This window comes from Quercus suber, unplaced genomic scaffold (assembly GCF_002906115.3).
Source record: "Quercus suber isolate HL8 unplaced genomic scaffold, Cork oak 2.0 scaffold_483, whole genome shotgun sequence".
In the NCBI taxonomy this organism is placed as follows: Eukaryota; Viridiplantae; Streptophyta; class Magnoliopsida; order Fagales; family Fagaceae; genus Quercus; species Quercus suber.
Window position 1 is genome coordinate 590,129 of NW_027069933.1, and position 18,836 is coordinate 608,964.

At 34.1% G+C, this 18,836-nt stretch overlaps 1 protein-coding gene and 1 pseudogene across 2 annotated transcripts; one reads left to right on the top strand and one right to left on the bottom strand.

Annotated features, from left to right (window-relative positions):
• Positions 1 to 638: 638 nt before the first annotated feature.
• LOC136063073 (oligopeptide transporter 6-like) lies at positions 639 to 4,195 on the top strand (annotated as a pseudogene).
• Positions 4,196 to 5,724: 1,529 nt separating this feature from the next.
• On the bottom strand, positions 5,725 to 17,529 carry LOC136063070 (U-box domain-containing protein 44-like). 2 transcript variants are annotated; one of them, XM_065762949.1, is made up of 6 exons: positions 17,092 to 17,529; positions 13,676 to 13,734; positions 11,218 to 12,513; positions 10,666 to 10,969; positions 7,163 to 7,653; positions 5,725 to 6,874 (listed from the first exon to the last, which is right to left on the bottom strand). In XM_065762949.1, the coding sequence occupies exons 3-6, from the start codon at positions 12,436 to 12,438 to the stop codon at positions 5,873 to 5,875; spliced, it is 3,018 nt and encodes a 1,005-aa protein (XP_065619021.1). In that variant the 5' UTR covers positions 12,439 to 12,513; positions 13,676 to 13,734; positions 17,092 to 17,529; the 3' UTR covers positions 5,725 to 5,872. The 2 variants fall into 2 exon arrangements, with proteins under 2 accessions (XP_065619021.1, XP_065619020.1); XM_065762948.1 differs by lacking the exons at positions 13,676 to 13,734; positions 17,092 to 17,529 and adding an exon at positions 13,359 to 13,590.
• Positions 17,530 to 18,836: the final 1,307 nt, after the last annotated feature.

The window sequence follows — 18,836 nt, forward strand, 5'->3', positions numbered from 1 at the left end:
AAATCTGAACCATCAGCACACACCTCCACATCTATGAAAACCTTCTCAATCTACCGTCGGAACTAGGACAACTTGACGAAACCAGAGCTCCAAGACTTCCAGATCGATGCGAAAGGCTTTGGGAAGGGGTGGTATTGTTTTTAATAATAATATGTATGTTAAGTTTTTTTCAAGGAAATTAATTATAATTTAATGAATAATAAGAAATAAAAAGAATTGGCCTAATCTGTGTGGTGGACTTTTTTTCAATGAAAAGTATGGTAAGTTTTTTTTATTTAATATAATTAATTATAAGTTAATGAATAATTAAAAATACTTTAAGAAATATTACCATATTTGAGAAATATGATTATTGAAAAATTTGAAGGAGTTATTATTGAAATATAGTTGTTGGAAATGAATAGAGTAAGAATAAATGAAGATTAAAAAATGAATAAAGAATGAATGAAAAAATAATATTTAAATGAGATGAAAAAAAGGAAGAGACTTTATTAGAACGTGTATTTGAAAAAATAAGTAAATAAAGATAAATGTTACTGTTGATTGTCCAAATAGTACAAAAATTATTTAGACAAAAATTTAAAAAGGCTGCTGGAGATACTCCTTGAGATGCTCTTATGAATCTCTCCTTATATATTGACTCTAGGTCTACATGCACAAGTCCATTGCTATTTGATACCTCACATTCTTCTCAGTTATTTGTGCTGTTTACTCTAAAAACCAGTAATCACACATGCACAGAAGTTTTGCTCCATATAATCATGGGTGAGGTGTTTGATGGGATCGAGGATGAATATTCCTTGGAGGTCAAGGAAGAGTGTCTCATAAAACAAGTGGACTTAACAGTGCCCAAAACTGATGATCCTACTATGCCAGCAGTGACATTCAGGATGTGGGTTCTGGGTGTTGCTGCATGTGTCATACTGTCTTTTGTGAACCAGTTCTTTTGGTATAGAAAAATGCCATTGTCAGTGAGTTCAATATCTGCCCAGATTGCTGTGGTACCCATTGGACACTTCATGGCCAAGGTGTTGCCAAAAGATGTTTTCTTTAAGGGTACACGGTTTGAGTTTACAATGAATCCAGGGCCTTTTAACATGAAGGAACATGTTTTGATCACAATCTTTGCAAACTCGGGTNGTGTCATACTGTCTTTTGTGAACCAGTTCTTTTGGTATAGAAAAATGCCATTGTCAGTGAGTTCAATATCTGCCCAGATTGCTGTGGTACCCATTGGACACTTCATGGCCAAGGTGTTGCCAAAAGATGTTTTCTTTAAGGGTACACGGTTTGAGTTTACAATGAATCCAGGGCCTTTTAACATGAAGGAACATGTTTTGATCACAATCTTTGCAAACTCGGGTGCTGGCTCAGTTTATGCTACTCATATATTGTCAGCAGTTAGGCTCTATTACAAGAGGAGCCTCACATTTCTTCCAGCCTTCATTGTTATGTTAACAACACAGGTTTTATTCCTTTATTTCTAAATTTGATTTTGTTTTTCTGTTTTTGTTTTTTAATTTCAAAGAGTTAAAGGAAGAGTTTTTAATGGTTATTTGATGATTTACATGCTGGTTGTGGAATATTTGACTGTTGTAATGTTTATGCTTTCTGGGACATTAGAATTAAAGTGGGAATTTTAGCACATGCTTCCAGCCTAATTTGAAAATTTAAAGAATAGATCTGGAACAATAATGATAATTTGGCACTCAATAATTTGTCAGGAAGAGAATCTTGGAAACTCTCTATCATGAATACTTAGCTATTCGCTGATTTTGAGGGTAATTGTAGGCTACTCAGTATGATGAAAAGGTTAAATAAACATGGGATCCTTTGGGATGAAGAATTTTGTTCCTGGATTTAAGTTGCATATCTGTCCATAAGTTTTTTGCTATCAACTCACTTTCCAGATATCTATACGCAAATGTCAAAATAAAAATGTTATTTATGTAAATTTGATTTTATTGTGATAATGGCTATTAAAATGTTAATTTGAAAATTTCAAATCCTTCATTATTTTAAGTCTAATGTTGTAGCCCTCTTGTTTAAACTGTAGGTTTTAGGGTTCGGTTGGGCAGGCTTTTCCGAAAATATCTGGTAGAGCCAGGGGAAATGTGGTGGCCATCTAACCTTGTTCAGGTCGCATTGTTCAGTAACTGTACTTTTGTGATATTTGGTAATCATAATCAATAAATAGGTACATCATTTCATAAAATTGCTGTATCTTGATGGATGTAATATCACCATTACAGGGCTCTACATGATAAGGAAAAAAGGCCTAAAGGCGGCGTGACACGTACCCAATTCTTTCTCATAGTCTTGATCTGTAGCTTTGCTTACTGTGTCTTTCCAGTCTATTTTTTCGTCATAATAACATCTTTCTCTTGGGTTTGCTGGATTGCTCCTAAGTCTGTTCTTGTCCATCAATTGGGTTCTGGCTAATAGCAACAGAATACACATCTTTTTCATTCTTAAATTTCTTATGCTTCTTTAACCAAGGAAAAAAGGGTTCATTTCTGCTTGTTCTCTCTGATCTTTTTTTTTCTTCTTAAATATTGACTGCAGCAAGTTTGCGTTAATGGTAAATTAATTGTTGTTCCAACTTTTGTTAACCATCCTTCTACTACAGATGTTTTGCTATTTTCAACTCACTGGATTTCCCTTCTTTAAATTCCTCTTGATATCAGTAGTCTCTGTAAAATAAATTCTATTTGGTGCAAAATGCCAGTTTTTGGCAATATAAGCTCTGGTAAGAGTTTTCTGGAAGCTAAGTTCATTTTCACTTCTCACATACAGAGATCTATGGAAGCAAAGCAAAAGCGCCTTTGGAGGGAAAACAAAAATTGATATACATACCAAGCTTATGAAGAAGTATAAAAAAGTTCCCATGTGGTGGTTTCTTGTCATCCTTGTCGTTAACATTGGTCTTATAATGTTTGCATGCGAGTATTACAACGAGTCACTTCAATTGCCTTGGTGGGGTGTACTTCTAGCTTGTGCCATTGCCGTTTTCTTCACTCTCCCAATTGGTATTATCAGTGCCACCACAAACCAGGTAGATATATTAAACTTTACTGACGATTTTAGCTTTTTTTTTTTTAATTAAAAAAAAAAAATCTACTAAATTTTAATCTCTGGTAAAACAGACACCGGGTTTGAACATTATAACAGAATACGTTATTGGGTACATGTATCCAGAGCGCCCCGTTGCTAACATGTGCTTCAAGGTGTACGGATACATCAGCATGAATCAAGGTCTAAACTTTTTGGCAGACTTTAAGCTTGGCCACTACATGAAAATTCCACCAAGATCAATGTTTATGGCACAGGTCAGTTTTGTTTTCTTAGTTTCGCAAATTCATTAATATATATATATGAGTACATTGTAGGAGTAATAACAATATTCCATAACTAAATTTGGTGGCATTTTTAGGTAGTAGGGACAATCTTAGCAGTAATAGTATACACAGGAACTGCATGGTGGCTGATGGAAACCATTCCTCACCTCTGCGACACCTCCATGTTGCCTAAGGATAGCCCCTGGACTTGTCCAATGGACCATGTCTTCTTTGATGCATCCGTCATTTGGGGACTTGTTGGACCTCGTAGAATCTTTGGAGACCTTGGCGAATATGGAAATATCAATTGGTTCTTTCTTGGTGGAGCAATTGCACCTCTCTTAGTTTGGCTTGCACACAAGGCATTCCCAAAGCAAAATTGGATCCGATTGATTCACATGCCAGTGCTGTTGGGTGCCACATCAATGATGCCCCCAGCTAGCGCGGTAAGCTTCACCAGTTGGATCATTGTTGGGTTTCTCTCTGGATATGTGGTGTTCAAATACAAACCAGACATGTGGAAGCGTTACAATTATGTCCTCTCTGGTGGTCTTGATGCTGGAACTGCTTTCATGACTGTTTTGTTGTTCCTTGCCTTGGGTGCCAAGCAAATTCAATGGTGGGGAAACAATGGGGAAGGTTGCCCCTTAGCTTCTTGCCCAACTGCAAAGGGGATTGCTGTTGATGGTTGCCCAGTTTTTTCTTAAAATCATATCATTGATTGACTTTAGTTTTATTGAACCATTTCTTGTAAATAATTATGGGTTTTAAAAATACATACTCTTTTAATGTTTGTTTTAGGTTTGGATATATGATAGATGTTTTGCTTTTCAATGTAGTGATACCATTCTCTTTCATTGTCACTGTCCAATTGCTTTTGTTTCTTGTGTTATGTAAGCAGGTTATATAATTAGAATATTATCTATTATTCATACTCAACGATGAGTAAAATGGTTTTCTTTTATTTTTTTTAAATTTTTTTATAATAAAAATTATGATGGGAATATTACTGGATTAGGATAGTTGAATCATAATGCTTTTTTTTTGTCATTTAAAATAAAAAAATTGGTGAACTCACAATTTTATTGTCGCTAGTTCCTGTTAATGTCACCAAGTTTAATTTTGGAATATTATTATTATTATTATTTATAGAAGTTTGGGAATATTATTATACCTGAGGTGTGATGATAAAGAGCACATCATAGGTTGAAATTCTATTTATATATATATATATATATATCTAAGTTAGCTTCGAGGCTACTTCTTGGTCAATCTTGAGAATGCTATCTAATTTCATGTTTAAGGGCTCTGGGGCCAAAAATACCTCAATGAAGAGTGCTTTAGCAAGTTATACAAGTAAAGAGTAAATTCAACGGTTGTAGTATGTGGAATTAAACTTTTCGAGGCTAAGTTACTTTAACCTCGTCAACTTTAACTATGAATAAGTGCAGACTTTGAATCAAACAAATCCATTGTTGAATAGATAAGATCTACACTATAAGAAAATAAATTCAATAAGACAAACTACTTGCATAAAAGATTAAATATTGGAAAGAAAGTTGTATTTACAGGCTAATTAAAATCTAAAAGAGAAATTATAAGAATAAACAAGAAGGATATCAATGTTTGATGATTTGATCCCCCTAAAATGCGAGCCTTATTTATACTTGAGACTTTGATGGTTGTTGGTGGTTGATAAATATCACGTGTCGCGCACATTAAGAAGGATATCAATGTTGCGAGCCTTATTTATACTTGAGACTTTGATGGTTGTTGGTGGTTGATATAAATCACGTGTTGCACACATCTTGATTCTTTGGGACACCTGTCTTGATATCTTGAAATTCTTTTACTGATTTTTGACAGTTATCGAATTGCGAGTCTAACTTCATTTTATTCATATTTCTGCTTCTTTATAGTTGTTTGATCAGCCAATATATGGCTGCCACTCCATTTGGCACATGGTAATTATGTATTTGACTCATTTTAAACACATGGACAGCTGTTGTATTCCCTTTGTGTCACGGAAAAATTATAGAAAATATCATAAATGCATAGCGAGTTTCACCATAAATTTATTAAGTGAGACTTATTATTATGTGAAAGGAGACTACTCGTAGAGTATTCTTTTTTTTGGTAAACTACTCCTAGAGTATTCTTTACTGTGCCACGTAGCTATTACTAAATTAATTATTTTCTACAACAAAACAGTTAGCAAGAAAAACGGTGAGGTTTAGTGCAAAGTTGTTGTCTTCTGAAAATTGATCTGAATTCAGTTCCAAAAAAGAAAAAAGAAAAACGAAAAAAATCCATTCGTATATATGCCTGTTTACTAGCTTTGACACCTAAAAGCTTAAACTTCTATGTGAGTGAATTTAGTTCAGCCTTTTCTGTAACTGTTGAGGAAAATTCTCATTGAAATCTCAAGAAAAAGACTTCACCATATCTTATGCTGTATTCCTCCCATCTTATATTACAACCTTCGGATAATTGATCAACATGATTCATGTATAATAAATGAATAATGTCATCAATCAAAAAAATGAAGACTGTTGACCAAGCACATTCAACTGAGCAAGTACCCTGGCAGCCAGAGATTTCATATGACTATTTTTCCTCTGAGCAATTTCTACCAATGGCATTTGTGCTGAAGTTCCATATTTTAGCTTGAACTCCACCAACCGAAAAATTCTTTCTAAAGCAGTAAGGGATTTCTCCTGCAATATTTCATAAGGTGAACTCAATAATTTTATAATTGGAACAATGGCATTTGCTTCAGCTAGCACTTTACTGCCCCTCTGCAACCTTTCATCATCTATCAGTGTCAACAGTGCGTCTAAGGAAGCCTCACAGGGTCCGAGATCAGGCTCCGCAAGCATCCTCACAAGAGGTTCCAGCGCATTGGCCTGTAAAATGCAAAATGAAGACTCAACTGTACAGATTCCTAAGTGTACAGGACAGCCAGTTTCAGGTGCAGCCAAGCAACACTGGAAAATCCCACGCTTCTTCATTGGCTTGCTCAAGCTAACTGAACTTTGTGAAAACTGCTTAAGTGAAATGGCTGCATTTTGTTTTGTCAAAGCAGTTCCAGAAACCAGCATATGTACCAGCACAGGGATAAGGCCAGCTTCAGCTACTATCTTCTGCCATTCCTGTTTTGTTGAGACAGTAAAACGACAGAGAGCTCCAACAGCATTCTCTATTACCTGCCTATTGTGTAAGGCATTTTTATTTCCATCAGTCAGACACTCAAATATGGTATGAACTGCCTCAGCATCTATAAGCCACTGATTGAGTTTGAGCTGTGGGTCCACAGGAAGTTTAGAGATAATACCCATTGCAGCAGCAATCTCTTCTACATCATTGGCAGTTTTGATTATCCTGAGCAATGTCTCAATGCATCTCTGACCCACATGCTCCAAAAAGGTTTTTTCATCTCCATCTTCTATCAAGCAATGGAACAACTTTACAGCATTTTCCCGTATAGTATGGTTATCCACCTCACATAACTGAACCAATACTTGAACTGCAGAGAGCTGGGAATTATAGACGTGCCAGTTAGTGGTTGCTTCCAACTAATCACTTCCGTTAGAAATTATAAAATCAATCAAGAAGGATAAGCATGATTTCATCTGAGATGGTAAAGTGAAAAAATTCCTCGACTAATAGAAGGGACCACAATAAACGGGGAGATACAAGAGAAATCAACTTATATGTAAAATAAAATTTTAGTTCAACAAAAAAAATGTGAACATCGTGTTTAGGCTGTTTTTGTTGTAATCCTTTTTAGTTTCCCAATAGGATCCTAGGAGTTTAACAATTACCTGCCTCAACTTCGTCCTGATGTCTAAACCATTGGGAGAATGGCACAGTGCTTGAAAGGTATGGAGAATGCTTCTTTGTATGTCTGGTCCTGTTAATGATACAAGTGAAAAGAGCTTAAAAATATCTTCCTCAGATTCTAACAACAAAATCTGCTCCTGATCAGCTTCTTGGAGAGTGGTTGATATTGCGAGGTGCATGATTGTGGCGGCTACCTGCTCACGTAGAGGTGGTGATGATAAACTATGACGATACAGAAGTTCAAATAGTGGCCCAACTGCACCTTCTTTGATCATCTGGAGGCCATTTTGTGGCAAGTCTGAGAGCTGCAGAAGAGCTTTAACAGCCACTTTCTTCATCTCTAACTCACCATGTGAAAGCATTTGAAGAAGGGGGCTCAATGCCCCATCTTTAACTATGGACAATTTATAGTGATCGGTCAATTCAATTTCTGAAAAAGTTTCAGCCATGATCAATCTAACATTCTCACGTCCTGCATCAAGGCAGTCATCAAACCATAACTTAGTAGTAACAAATTTAAGACTTTCCTGGTTACAATATACAAGTTAAGCCAGTTGTAACAAGTTGTAAACCAATATCCAACCTCGTAGACATTTGCATATGCTAGAATCAAAGTCCAAATAAAAGCTTCATACAATTACCACATGAATATATTTTCATAATATCAATTCTCTTCAAGTGTGGAAGTATTTTATATTGAACTTCAGAAAGGATAACCTACAAGTAAGGACATTTTACCAAAAAAAATAGGAAACATCAACTGTGGACACACTTTTCCTGCCTTCACTGTCTTTAGCCTGCATTTTAGTTTGTGTCTCTTGTCCTAATCTCTTAAGGACCTTTTGCAAATTTCTTTTAATTTTATGTGATTTTTTCCACAGGCTTTAGAGTAAAATAATTAAATAAAGACCAATTTAAAAATATATTCTTTTATATTTGCATTTCTTGCTCATACAAGTCACTTCATAGAGTTAATTGAAGAAAAGGGTTCCAGATGATGACATAGAATGACTCCAAAGTTCAGAAATATGAAATTTTCCTTAAGTCAGTGATCTTGCTCCAAAGGCACAATGTTAAATGAATTAGGGCCCAAGTTTATTGTAAAGCCCAAGCCTTTGAAAATCTATACTTGCAGGTCAAATAACCTAGTCCAATTAGGATTAGAATAGGATTGGGCTAGGTTTTCTATAAATACCCTTTGATGTACAATATCAATGAATTTTACTCTCTTTTCACATGGAATTATATTTTGGGTCTCATTTTTGCCTCCAGAAAAGTCTACAGTTGATTGTAAATGAGTTTAGAAGATTGAAACTTGGTCTGATGGTATAGTGGACATGCAGCCTCCTGGCTATAATCACCAACCGCACACTGTTTGTCACTTCTACAAAGTCCTTTGTGGCCTCACAAGCCCCCCAAGCCTGGTTTGCCAAATTTAGTGCTATAATTTAACAGCAGTCTTAATGACTCTGCCTTCTTTCTTCATCTCACAAATACCAGTGTTAGTCAATTGCTATTACATGCTGATGACATTGTTATTATTGGAGATGACCTTGTAGGGATTGAGGAACTAAATTGATCACTCAGTCACCAATTCAAAATGAAGGAGTTGGGCACTCTCAGCTACTTATTGATCTGAAGGTCGCTTCCTTTGATGACAGCTATTATCTCTCTCCAGCAAAACATGCCTCTGTTCTCACCTCTCATGCGAGTCTCACTAATTGCAAACTTGCTAACGTGCCTCTTGACTACAATATCAAGCTTCATGCCACAAACGATGAGTCTCTTCATGGTGCTACTCTCTACAAGCAATTAGTTACTAGTCTTGTGTGCTTAACTGTTACTTGTCCTGATATTTCTCATGCTGTACACATCCTCAGTCAATTTATATATTCTCTACACCCTGTTCACTTCAAGTATTGTTCTCTACATCTTGCGCTATCTCAAGGACACACTTTCATGGACTTTTCTTCCCTTCGACCAGTAATGTTGAGTTACAGGAAGCTCTGACACTAGATTGTTGAACAAAGACTGAATAAGAGAGCTTTTATTAAATACACTAGTGCAATTACAACATTTTACAAGCACCAATGCTTGACTCACTAACACTAGTGCACTGCAAACACGGCACTTACTCACCAAATACACTTGCACGCACCTCACTTCTAGACACCTACACACACTAGCTCTTGACTCTATTTCACTCTACACACTTGCTACCTATGGCACACACTTCACCTCATACAACTTCACACCTCTCTCACTTGGTGCTTTCACTTCACACCTCTCACTAGTCTCACACACACTACTTCACATACCACCACATCTATTTATACTAGGTGTATGTTGGTTAGGAAACCAACTTGAAGCTTCTAGCATCTTGCTTTTTATTGGCATTAAATGAATGCCATTCTCCAACCTTCTAGACTATTTTATAAACATGTGGCTAAAATTCATTAGTGCAAGGAAGCTTCTAGAGAAAATATAAGAACTATCTTGGAGAGAATTCCGGAAAGAGAGTGAGAGAAATTTCCGGAATTAGAGAGAAATTTCTAGAAAGAGAGATTGTGTGAGAAGTTTTAGAAGTTTCTAGAAAATTCCGAAGAGAAGCAAATTGAGTGAAACTCTAGAAATTTCTAGAGACAAGAGAGTTAGTGTCAATTTCTAACAAGTAATTCCATATTGCATGCCTATTCTAATGGTGATCGGGCATGTGATTCCATTCATAGTTGTTCCACCATTGGATATTGCTTTTTGCAAGATGATGCATTGATTTCTTGGCTAAGTAAAATGCAACTTCTTGTTGCTAGAGCTCTAGTATTGAGGCTGAATACCATGCTCTTACTGACACAACTGCTGAGCTCACTTGGTTGCACTCTCTTCTCTCAAGGAAAGAGATTCTTTATTAACACTTTTATTTATTTTGATAATCAGAGTGCTATCCATCCACAATGATGTCTTCCATGAATAGAAAAAACATATTAAGATCGATTGTTGCTTCATCCATCATCATCTCCTTCACGACCTTCTCCAACTCTAATCTGTCTATTCTAATGAACAACATGCCGACATTTTCACTAAGTCCCTTGCTCCTAGTCACTTTTTTGCATGCTTCTCCCCAAACTCAAGCTAGTCTCAGATTTGCCACCTTGAATTTGAGGGGGGATGCTAGTTGTATTCGGTCCCAAACTAGTTGCACGACAAGTAACCTAGTACTACTAGGATTAAAATGAGGTTAGGCTGGGTTTTTCCATAAATACCCTGTGATACATAGTTTTATAGTGTGAATATCACTGAAGGTTGCTCTCTTTTTGCACAAAAGACTATCAGAATAATACTCAAAGATAAAAATTAAACTAGATATAATTAGCACATTCACTTAAAAAGTAATTCCATAACTCCCAAAGTAATTAATTCTGGTCAAATTTTATTATTTTAACCATACACCAAAAAATCTAACAACCTGACTGGAGTTCCAGCATACCTGAAGAAAGAAGCTGTAACAAAGGTTTAAAATGATTTGCTTTGGCCATCTCTATAACATTCTGATCAAGGGAAGACAAATTCTCCAGAAGCTCTTGGGCATCTTTGGCAGCTTGAATATCATCACTACTTAACATGGTCACCAGGAGAAGTATGCAGCCGTGAACTGATCCAATTGAATCTCGTACCACATTACTTCTGGACAGTTCAAGTAACAACTGCAATGCTAACTTGCCTTCATCAATTTGGCGTGCTAGTGAGCGAACAATGGATTCAAGTGCATTATCCACTTTCGAGATTCTTTCCTGCCAAAAAGCATGATTCATTTAATATTTAACTGTCCCTTCCATCACCAACTGATAAAAATAAGGTCAGCCTATATCCATAAGTAAAAAAGCTATGTATTGTAATCACACATTTTGAATTCTTAAAACGAAGCATTCAAAAGAAATCACGCATATCTACTTCACCAGATAAAGTACTATAGCTTGAAGATTAGATTAACCGCTTAGCCTCTTAAAAAATAGAAATGAAAACAGGAGTTTGAAGGTACCTTATTGTCATCACTGTCCTTTGCAAGCATAAATAAGATGAACAGAGCGTGCTTTCTTATTTCACGATTTTTTGCACTGAGAAGTCCAACTAGAACTGGAATGTAGTCCTCCATTGTCATCCATTCCCGATGCAACTCTCTTTCTGTACATATATCCCGCAGTTTGCTTAATGACTGAAGCATTTCTGTCTCTTCACTTGACTGGAGTGTGGGTTTAATAGAGACAATGTTAATGATGTTATTCCTTTCCCTCCATTCTTCTATTGATTCTCGAAGAGTTTTGTTGGGCCGGATAACTGAAGTGTTCAAGGGAACCATGGTCAAGGGACAAAGCTTGTTCCCTTCAGCAAAGCACTTCTCTATGGCACTCCTTTCGAAGGTCCGACCTGAGGAAGTTTCCACAGGGTCAACCATAACAGCCTGAGTGATGGGGCAATAAAAAGACTGGAGAGGTTCCAATGGTTGCCTACCTAAAGCATTTCGCTTCTCAATATAGTTCTTTTTTTTTTCATCAAGAGATGTTGTGGCATCAGCCTTTTCAAGCAATGTAATGATCTGTTCCATTTGTACATCTTCTGCCAAGTCTTTTCTCAGAGTTGCATCTTCAACTTCCCTTTTGAATTCTTCAAATTCTTTCTTCAATTCAGACTGCTCTGGGGATATCCCAATAGCCTCAGCAATATGAACTAACAAATGATTTGCACATGACCGATCAAAGTTCCTCCCTTGTATTCCTAAGTCAATCTTTTTTATAACTTCATCCTCCGCTGCAGTTACCCAATACACTGCATCTAACATATCCTTAGACAGCTTGATAACCCGGTTTTTTATATCCAATGAAACATCCAAAGATGTCAAAGGAATGAGGCTTAGCGCCCTACCAATCTCTTTAGTACTGCCCTCTAAAAGCTTAACAATCTTCCGGCAAGTGATTAGGATATATATCCTATTTCTTTTACAGCATTCAAGTGCTAGCTGCTTAGCAACTTTAATCTCTCGGTTGATAGTTTGCAGAGCATTTTCTAAGCTCTTGGAATGGTCTACATTTTGCTCCAATAACTCTTTTAATATCTCCAAGTATGTTGAGAATTTCTTGAAATTTTCCTTCTGAATGAGAACACCCTTGGCTGCATTTACTGTATCAGATATTGCCAGGACAGTCTGGGAGAATAAGTCAGATACTGGAATTGGTGTGGTTCTAATAATCACTCCTGTTGCCATCTTATTACTCAGGAAATTTTATAAACAATTGCCAACGGCTCCATCAACCACATTCCAAACATGAAAGATAGATGCCTGACCAAATTAGTAGGAAAACAATTAGAAACACCCATTTAAACTCTGGTCATAGTTCCTATAAGTATTTTCTATTTAGAAAAGAAACTAAGTCATTAAGGTATTAATTCTCAATGATCATGTGTTAAACAGATGAGAATTACCCATATTTGGTTGCTGAGAAATAGTGAAGAAAATAGAAGAAAACAAAGTATTGAATTTGAAACAAATGTCTTATGTCAATTAGGGAGGTGTCAGAGACTGAATTTCAATAAAATAGCATGACAAAAAAGAATACATATGGTTGGCCCTAATTTACATGTTGAGCATCCATAGCTGACCCAAAGGTTTTGGGACTATGACTTGAGGTTGTTGTTGAACCCTATGTCTTATATCAAAAAGAAAAAAAAATGCCCCACATATTTCAATTTCTTTTCTTTTCCTACCTTTTCTCAGCAGCCAAACATGTCGTTTGGGAACCAACAACAGCAAAAGTAAATTCAAATGGTGTGGTCTAAATTTCATAAGCGTGATAAGGGTAAGAAACAATGAAGCCTGCTGAAATATACTCTCTATTAGGACAAAGAGAAAATGCAGCAAAACAAGAGAAAACGAAAAAAAAAAAAAAGACCATATCCTTAACTTTTCACTTCTCAGGACCCAATTCTTATGGCATACTCAAAGCTGAGATTTTCATTGTTTAGAAACCAAAACAACATACAAACATAAATTCCAATATTACATTTTCTTTTATTTTTACTCATTTTTAATTTACTCAGCAACAAAACATAGAGATATTATCTATCCAGCACATTAACACACAATCAAATCCAAATAATGCAAATTAGAGAGAGAGAGAGACTGACCTGAGTTACAAGTTACAAGTCAATGGGTCTATTTATTTTGGTTAAGTTTTTCCAGGAAAATGAGCAAACAAAAACTTTCCCAGAAAAGAGGGTTGTCAAGGAGCTTATTTATCTTCAAAAACCAAAGCTGCTTTTCTCTCTCTCTCAGACACAAGTCACCCAACTCAAACACAAAGACAGACTATCCCTTTCGAGAAAGTTAAAGAAAAATGTTATTTACGTTCGAAATATAATACTTTTCTTTCCTCAGAAAAGTGTCAAATCATTCACGTTGAAATAAATTACATAATAAAAAGACAAGTCAAAGTGTTTCTTACCTTGTACAATTATTATAGTGCTCCATGTTCACAGCCAATGAAATGATGCCACGTCAATTCTGCAGAAAAATTTTCTGATTAGTATCCACGTGGCTGAGTTTGAACGGCGTGTGTACAAACGTATGTTAGGATCGACGGGGTACTGAGTTTGAACTCGAAGTGGAAAGGACGTTAAAGGTGAGAATTGGCGCCACTATAACGGCAAAATACAGGTGGCCTTGTGTGGACGGGAAGTTCCCAACTAAATTCATGGGTCTTGAGACCATATATTAATAATTTATTTTTGAAAAATTTATAATTTTTTTAAATTTTCATAAAATGATTTATTATTGTACATTTTAAAGGTAAATGTTAGTAATATCCATAAAATATATACCATCTCCTTGCGTACATGTTTTCTAGGATTTGTATGGGGAGAGTTTATTTGATTTTTAATTTAGTGTAAAACTTAATTACAGTATAACTTAAATTGTTTTTTCATAAAATGATTTATTATTGTATATTTTAACAGCAAATGTTAGTAATATCCATAAAATATATACCATCTCCTTGAGTACATGTTTTCGACTATTTTTATGGAAAGTTTATTTGATTTTTAATTTAGGGCAAAACTTAATTACAGTATAACTTAAATTGTTTTTTAAGTTCTTATCTTAAAATTTAGTTATATGAATTTGTTTAACAAAAAATACACTTTCATCCAGTGAAAAAAAAGTCATATGACTGAATTTTAAGATGAGAAACTAAAGAACAACACAGCACCTAAGTACTGTACATAAGTTTTATCCTTTAATTTATAATCTTTACGATATTAGTATTTTTACCAAAAATTTTCTCTTTATTTTAAGATGAAAATCCACTTTTTTTTTTGTTTTAAATTCTTTATTTTCACATATATCAAAATTTCTATTTTGAACCCTATTTTATTTAAATTTTATTATTTTTTCACTTTTCAAAAAGTTCATTTTTCTTCATCACAATTACCAACGGTCCAAGACCCAAAAAAAAAAAAAAATAGTGGTTTTGAGAAAAGGAATCATTGTAGCAAAATCCTAAAATAGGATAAGGATAGATAATCTGATATGAGTTGTTTTATTGGGTGTTTTTGAAATTTGCTTCCTTATTTTCTCCTCTAATTATCCTATTTTAAGAAATTTGATATCAGTGCTAAGTGCTAAATCTTAATTTCTAAATACATTTATAGTATTTTAAAAAATATATATAAATATTTAATTTAAATAAAAATAGAATCATTTTAATATTAGAATATGTAGAAACTTTTTTTTTTTTCAATTAAACTATATGACCCAAATCCCCACTAATCCAAAAAATTCGACATTGTCTCTTGGATGATCATGATTAGTTTGTAAAGTGAATTGACGAGAGCCACCAATGTCCTTGATATATAGTGCAAGTGTTGAAGCTAGTACACAATGTAATTACAATGGGTCCGTTTGGATAGCACTTATTGTTGCTGAAAGTTGATAAAAATTGATTGTTGCTGAAAACACTGTAGCAAAATAATTTTTAAATATGTGAATAGTGTTGTGGGACCCACTTTTAATATTAAATATTGCATGAACAGTGCGTGAACAGTGCACGCACAGTACACGCACCGTGAATTTTGTCCCCCAAAGTCAACAAAGCTGGCCAAAAAAAAAAAAAAGAGGGAGAAAACGCAACAAGTGAAACGCAAAGCAACTTTACTAGCTATCCAAACCGGCACAATATGCTGTTAACTCCATTCGAACAATTTTCCTCTTAAACCCTCAAACACTTTGTGCACGAGAAAGTGTCAATTCAGCTATAAGGCTTTTATGTTCTAGTACTAAACATTTATTAGGATTGTGTTTTTATATAGAAGTATGGAACTATATATTATACCATTTACAAAATAAATAAAATGTGCTAAAATTCTAATGGATGATTTAAATATAGAATATAATTTAAATTTATTAATGGCTATTAATAAACATTTATTATGATTTTTTTATACGGAACTATATATTCTAGTATTAAATATTTATTATGTTTGTGTTTGTAAATGAAATTATATATTATACTATTTAAATAAAATATGACTTACTAAGATTCTATAGGAATGTTTAAATATAGAATAGAGTTTAAATTCAGTTAAAAAAAAATATTGAAATAATGATTTGTAAAATAATAAGGTTTCAAACAATCTAGCTAATGTCAATTTTTTTGTGTGTAATTGGTGACACATTGTTTGTAAAAACTATATAGTAAAACTTGTTGTATCCTTAATGTACATCACTCTTTGATAGATTTTTCAAGTGGACCAAGTCCTTGCTGGCACCATGACACAATTATTAAACGAGGGACTTTGACCAAGAGCTTGCATTGGTGAAGAAGAAAAGGGTGAACCCCCCTTTCCTTTAAAAAGAGTATAGATTCAATGTCAATGTTCGTAGACAAGTCTTCTGGTAAGCTTAGCACAGCATTTTGGAGATTTCATTGTTTGAGCAGATCCAAAGATAAGCAATTTAGTGTGATTTATTTTATAAGACATCTAGAGACTTAACAGTCGGGTAAAAAAGACATGGTAGATACACGAGTTTGACTCTAAATCTACACTTTTTGGAGATCATCTAGAAATATTCCACTCCAATACAAAATAGGGAGACTCATTCCAAGGTTACTTGTTCTACTTCCATATATAATGGTCAATAATTTTGGTTGAAAAAAATTGCAAAGAGTAGAAATAAAACTTGAATGATCTGCAAATGATGAAATCTCGGATTTGCATGTGGGGGACAAAGGAAAACACCAAAAGCTTACAGTCAACTTAACTAAGACTAACGTTGTATAAAATATTTTATAGCTCGGTCCAAAAGCAAATACGGAGCTTAGTATATTAGAATTACAATTGTACTTAAAACTAGCAAGTTTTTATGCATCCTCTTTTATTTATACGTACGGACCTATACTTGTATCCACATCATTATTAGTTTCCACTTAGTTTCGTACATTGAAATTTTCAATCATTCATCAAATCCAGATTTAGATTTAGGATCAGTTTATTAGTATTTATGTCTCTTGAAATTAAGTGTAATGTCAAAGCTGTTTCGTTACATTGCTTCAATCATATAGAAGGGAAAATGACCAATTGTGCAGAAAACAAATTTGACAGATCTAGCTACCATCTCTTAATTAGTCTCTGAAAGCAACCATTAAAATGCAAACATTAGTACTCAACAACAAGTGTACTTAATTTATTTAGACCAACTGAAAGGAATAAGGAGCATGGCAACAAAGTGATTCAGAGGTGAGGTTCTTTCTATTTTGTTTTGTTTTGTTTTTGTTTTTTTTTTTTTTTTTTTTTTTTTTTTTTTTTTTTTTTTTTTTTTTTTTTTTTTTTTTTTTTTATATATATATACAGATTCAATACGTACCCTACTTATGGTGTTGGAGAGAGTTTGATGTGAAACTAGTGTATCTTCTCTCTGCTACAAATATGGAGGATATAGACAACACCTGCTGCAACAATTCTTGTTTGAACATCTCTGCAAATCTAAAAACATATGTAAATGAAAGAAAATAGAGGGACTCCAGAGGGTACAGTGATGATCAAGCATATGTAATACACCATTTCAAAAGAAGAACAAAGCAAGGAAAGCATACAAGAGTGATATTGATTCGGCTCATCTCATATAGTCATAGCTTTCCTTATGTGATGAGAAAAAAGAAGAGCCAAATCAATATCACGCACGTCTACTTCCCCAGATATGGCTTCTTACAACTTTGATGATGATCTCCTTCAATGCATAGCTAGGAGAGTTTGGACTTTGGAGGCTCAATAAATAGGACTGAAGAGGGGTTTGAGACTCTGAATCTTTAAACTTTGGTGGTTGCTAAAAATTAACAAGAAGCAACAATATGGGTACTGTACAATTCCAAACTTTTAAGAAAAATGGAAAAACATTATAATAATGAGAATATGCGAATCCCACTAGCTGTCTTTTTCACTGTTTAGGAAACCTGCTTATTAGTGGAATCATTCTCGCATGTGAAATTGTACGAATTGCATGCTTCACTACCAAAAATAGTGTAAGAATGAACATGTTATGGCTAGCAACTGTAAAAAATGCACAGATAATGGGGGAACTGAATCATTGAGCCAAACCATTGTTGATACATTCAAACACATGGATTTCAATCAATTTCCTAGTGAAATATCTTCTAGTTTTCAAACATATGGATTTCAATCAATTTTTTAGTGATTTATCTTCTAGGAATCCATTAAATTGCTAGACAGATCGAGAAAAGGAGACAATTAATTATATGGGAATCTTGCAGGTTATTTTTTTATTTTTTATTTTTGAGAAATTCCTACCTTAATTTTACTTTTTATTTTTTTCCCTACAATGTTCTGAAAACCATATAAATATTGAAATAAGCAAGGTGTATTGAGAAGTTTGACAAATAAATATATTCTACAATCGAAAGAGGTGCCCTTTTCTGCATTTTAATTTTGTTTCCACACATTCTGCCAAAAAATTTGTTTCTACCCAAGAAATTAAGAAAGAAAGAAAGAAAAAGACAAAGTATAGCATGGCCTTAGTTTTATGGAAATGCTGCGATCATCGTGACTGACTTATTGCACTTTTATTTGTCAATATTAGACGCACCAAGGTTCTCTTGGAACTTGGATGCAAAACATGCAATCATAAGATTTTTTTTTTTTTTTTTAAGCCCTACATAGCAAGAAAAGACAAATAAATAATAGGATCAATATTACAGATAGTATTGTGATTCACAAAATAATATATATATATATATACACTAGCCTCGTCACACGTGCTCGCGCGTTCGATCATACTTTTTCTTTGGTTAGTGATCCTATTTTGTAGAGTTTTTTTAATTCTATATATATATATATATATATAATTTTTATCTTGAAAATCTAATTTATAAATGGATAAAATAATTTAAAAATTAATAGGAGATCCAAAAAAAAAAAAATTAATAGGAAAGTGATCCTATTTTTTAGGCAATGTTTTAGTGAGAATTAAAGTTGCATTTTTATTGGATTGTCTTTTAGTTTTGTCTCAACTTAAACATAGGGGTGTAGGGACTTTTTTGAACTAAAAAAATGAGGAATCTAAACAGGAAAAGCCCCTTAAATAATAGTATAAAT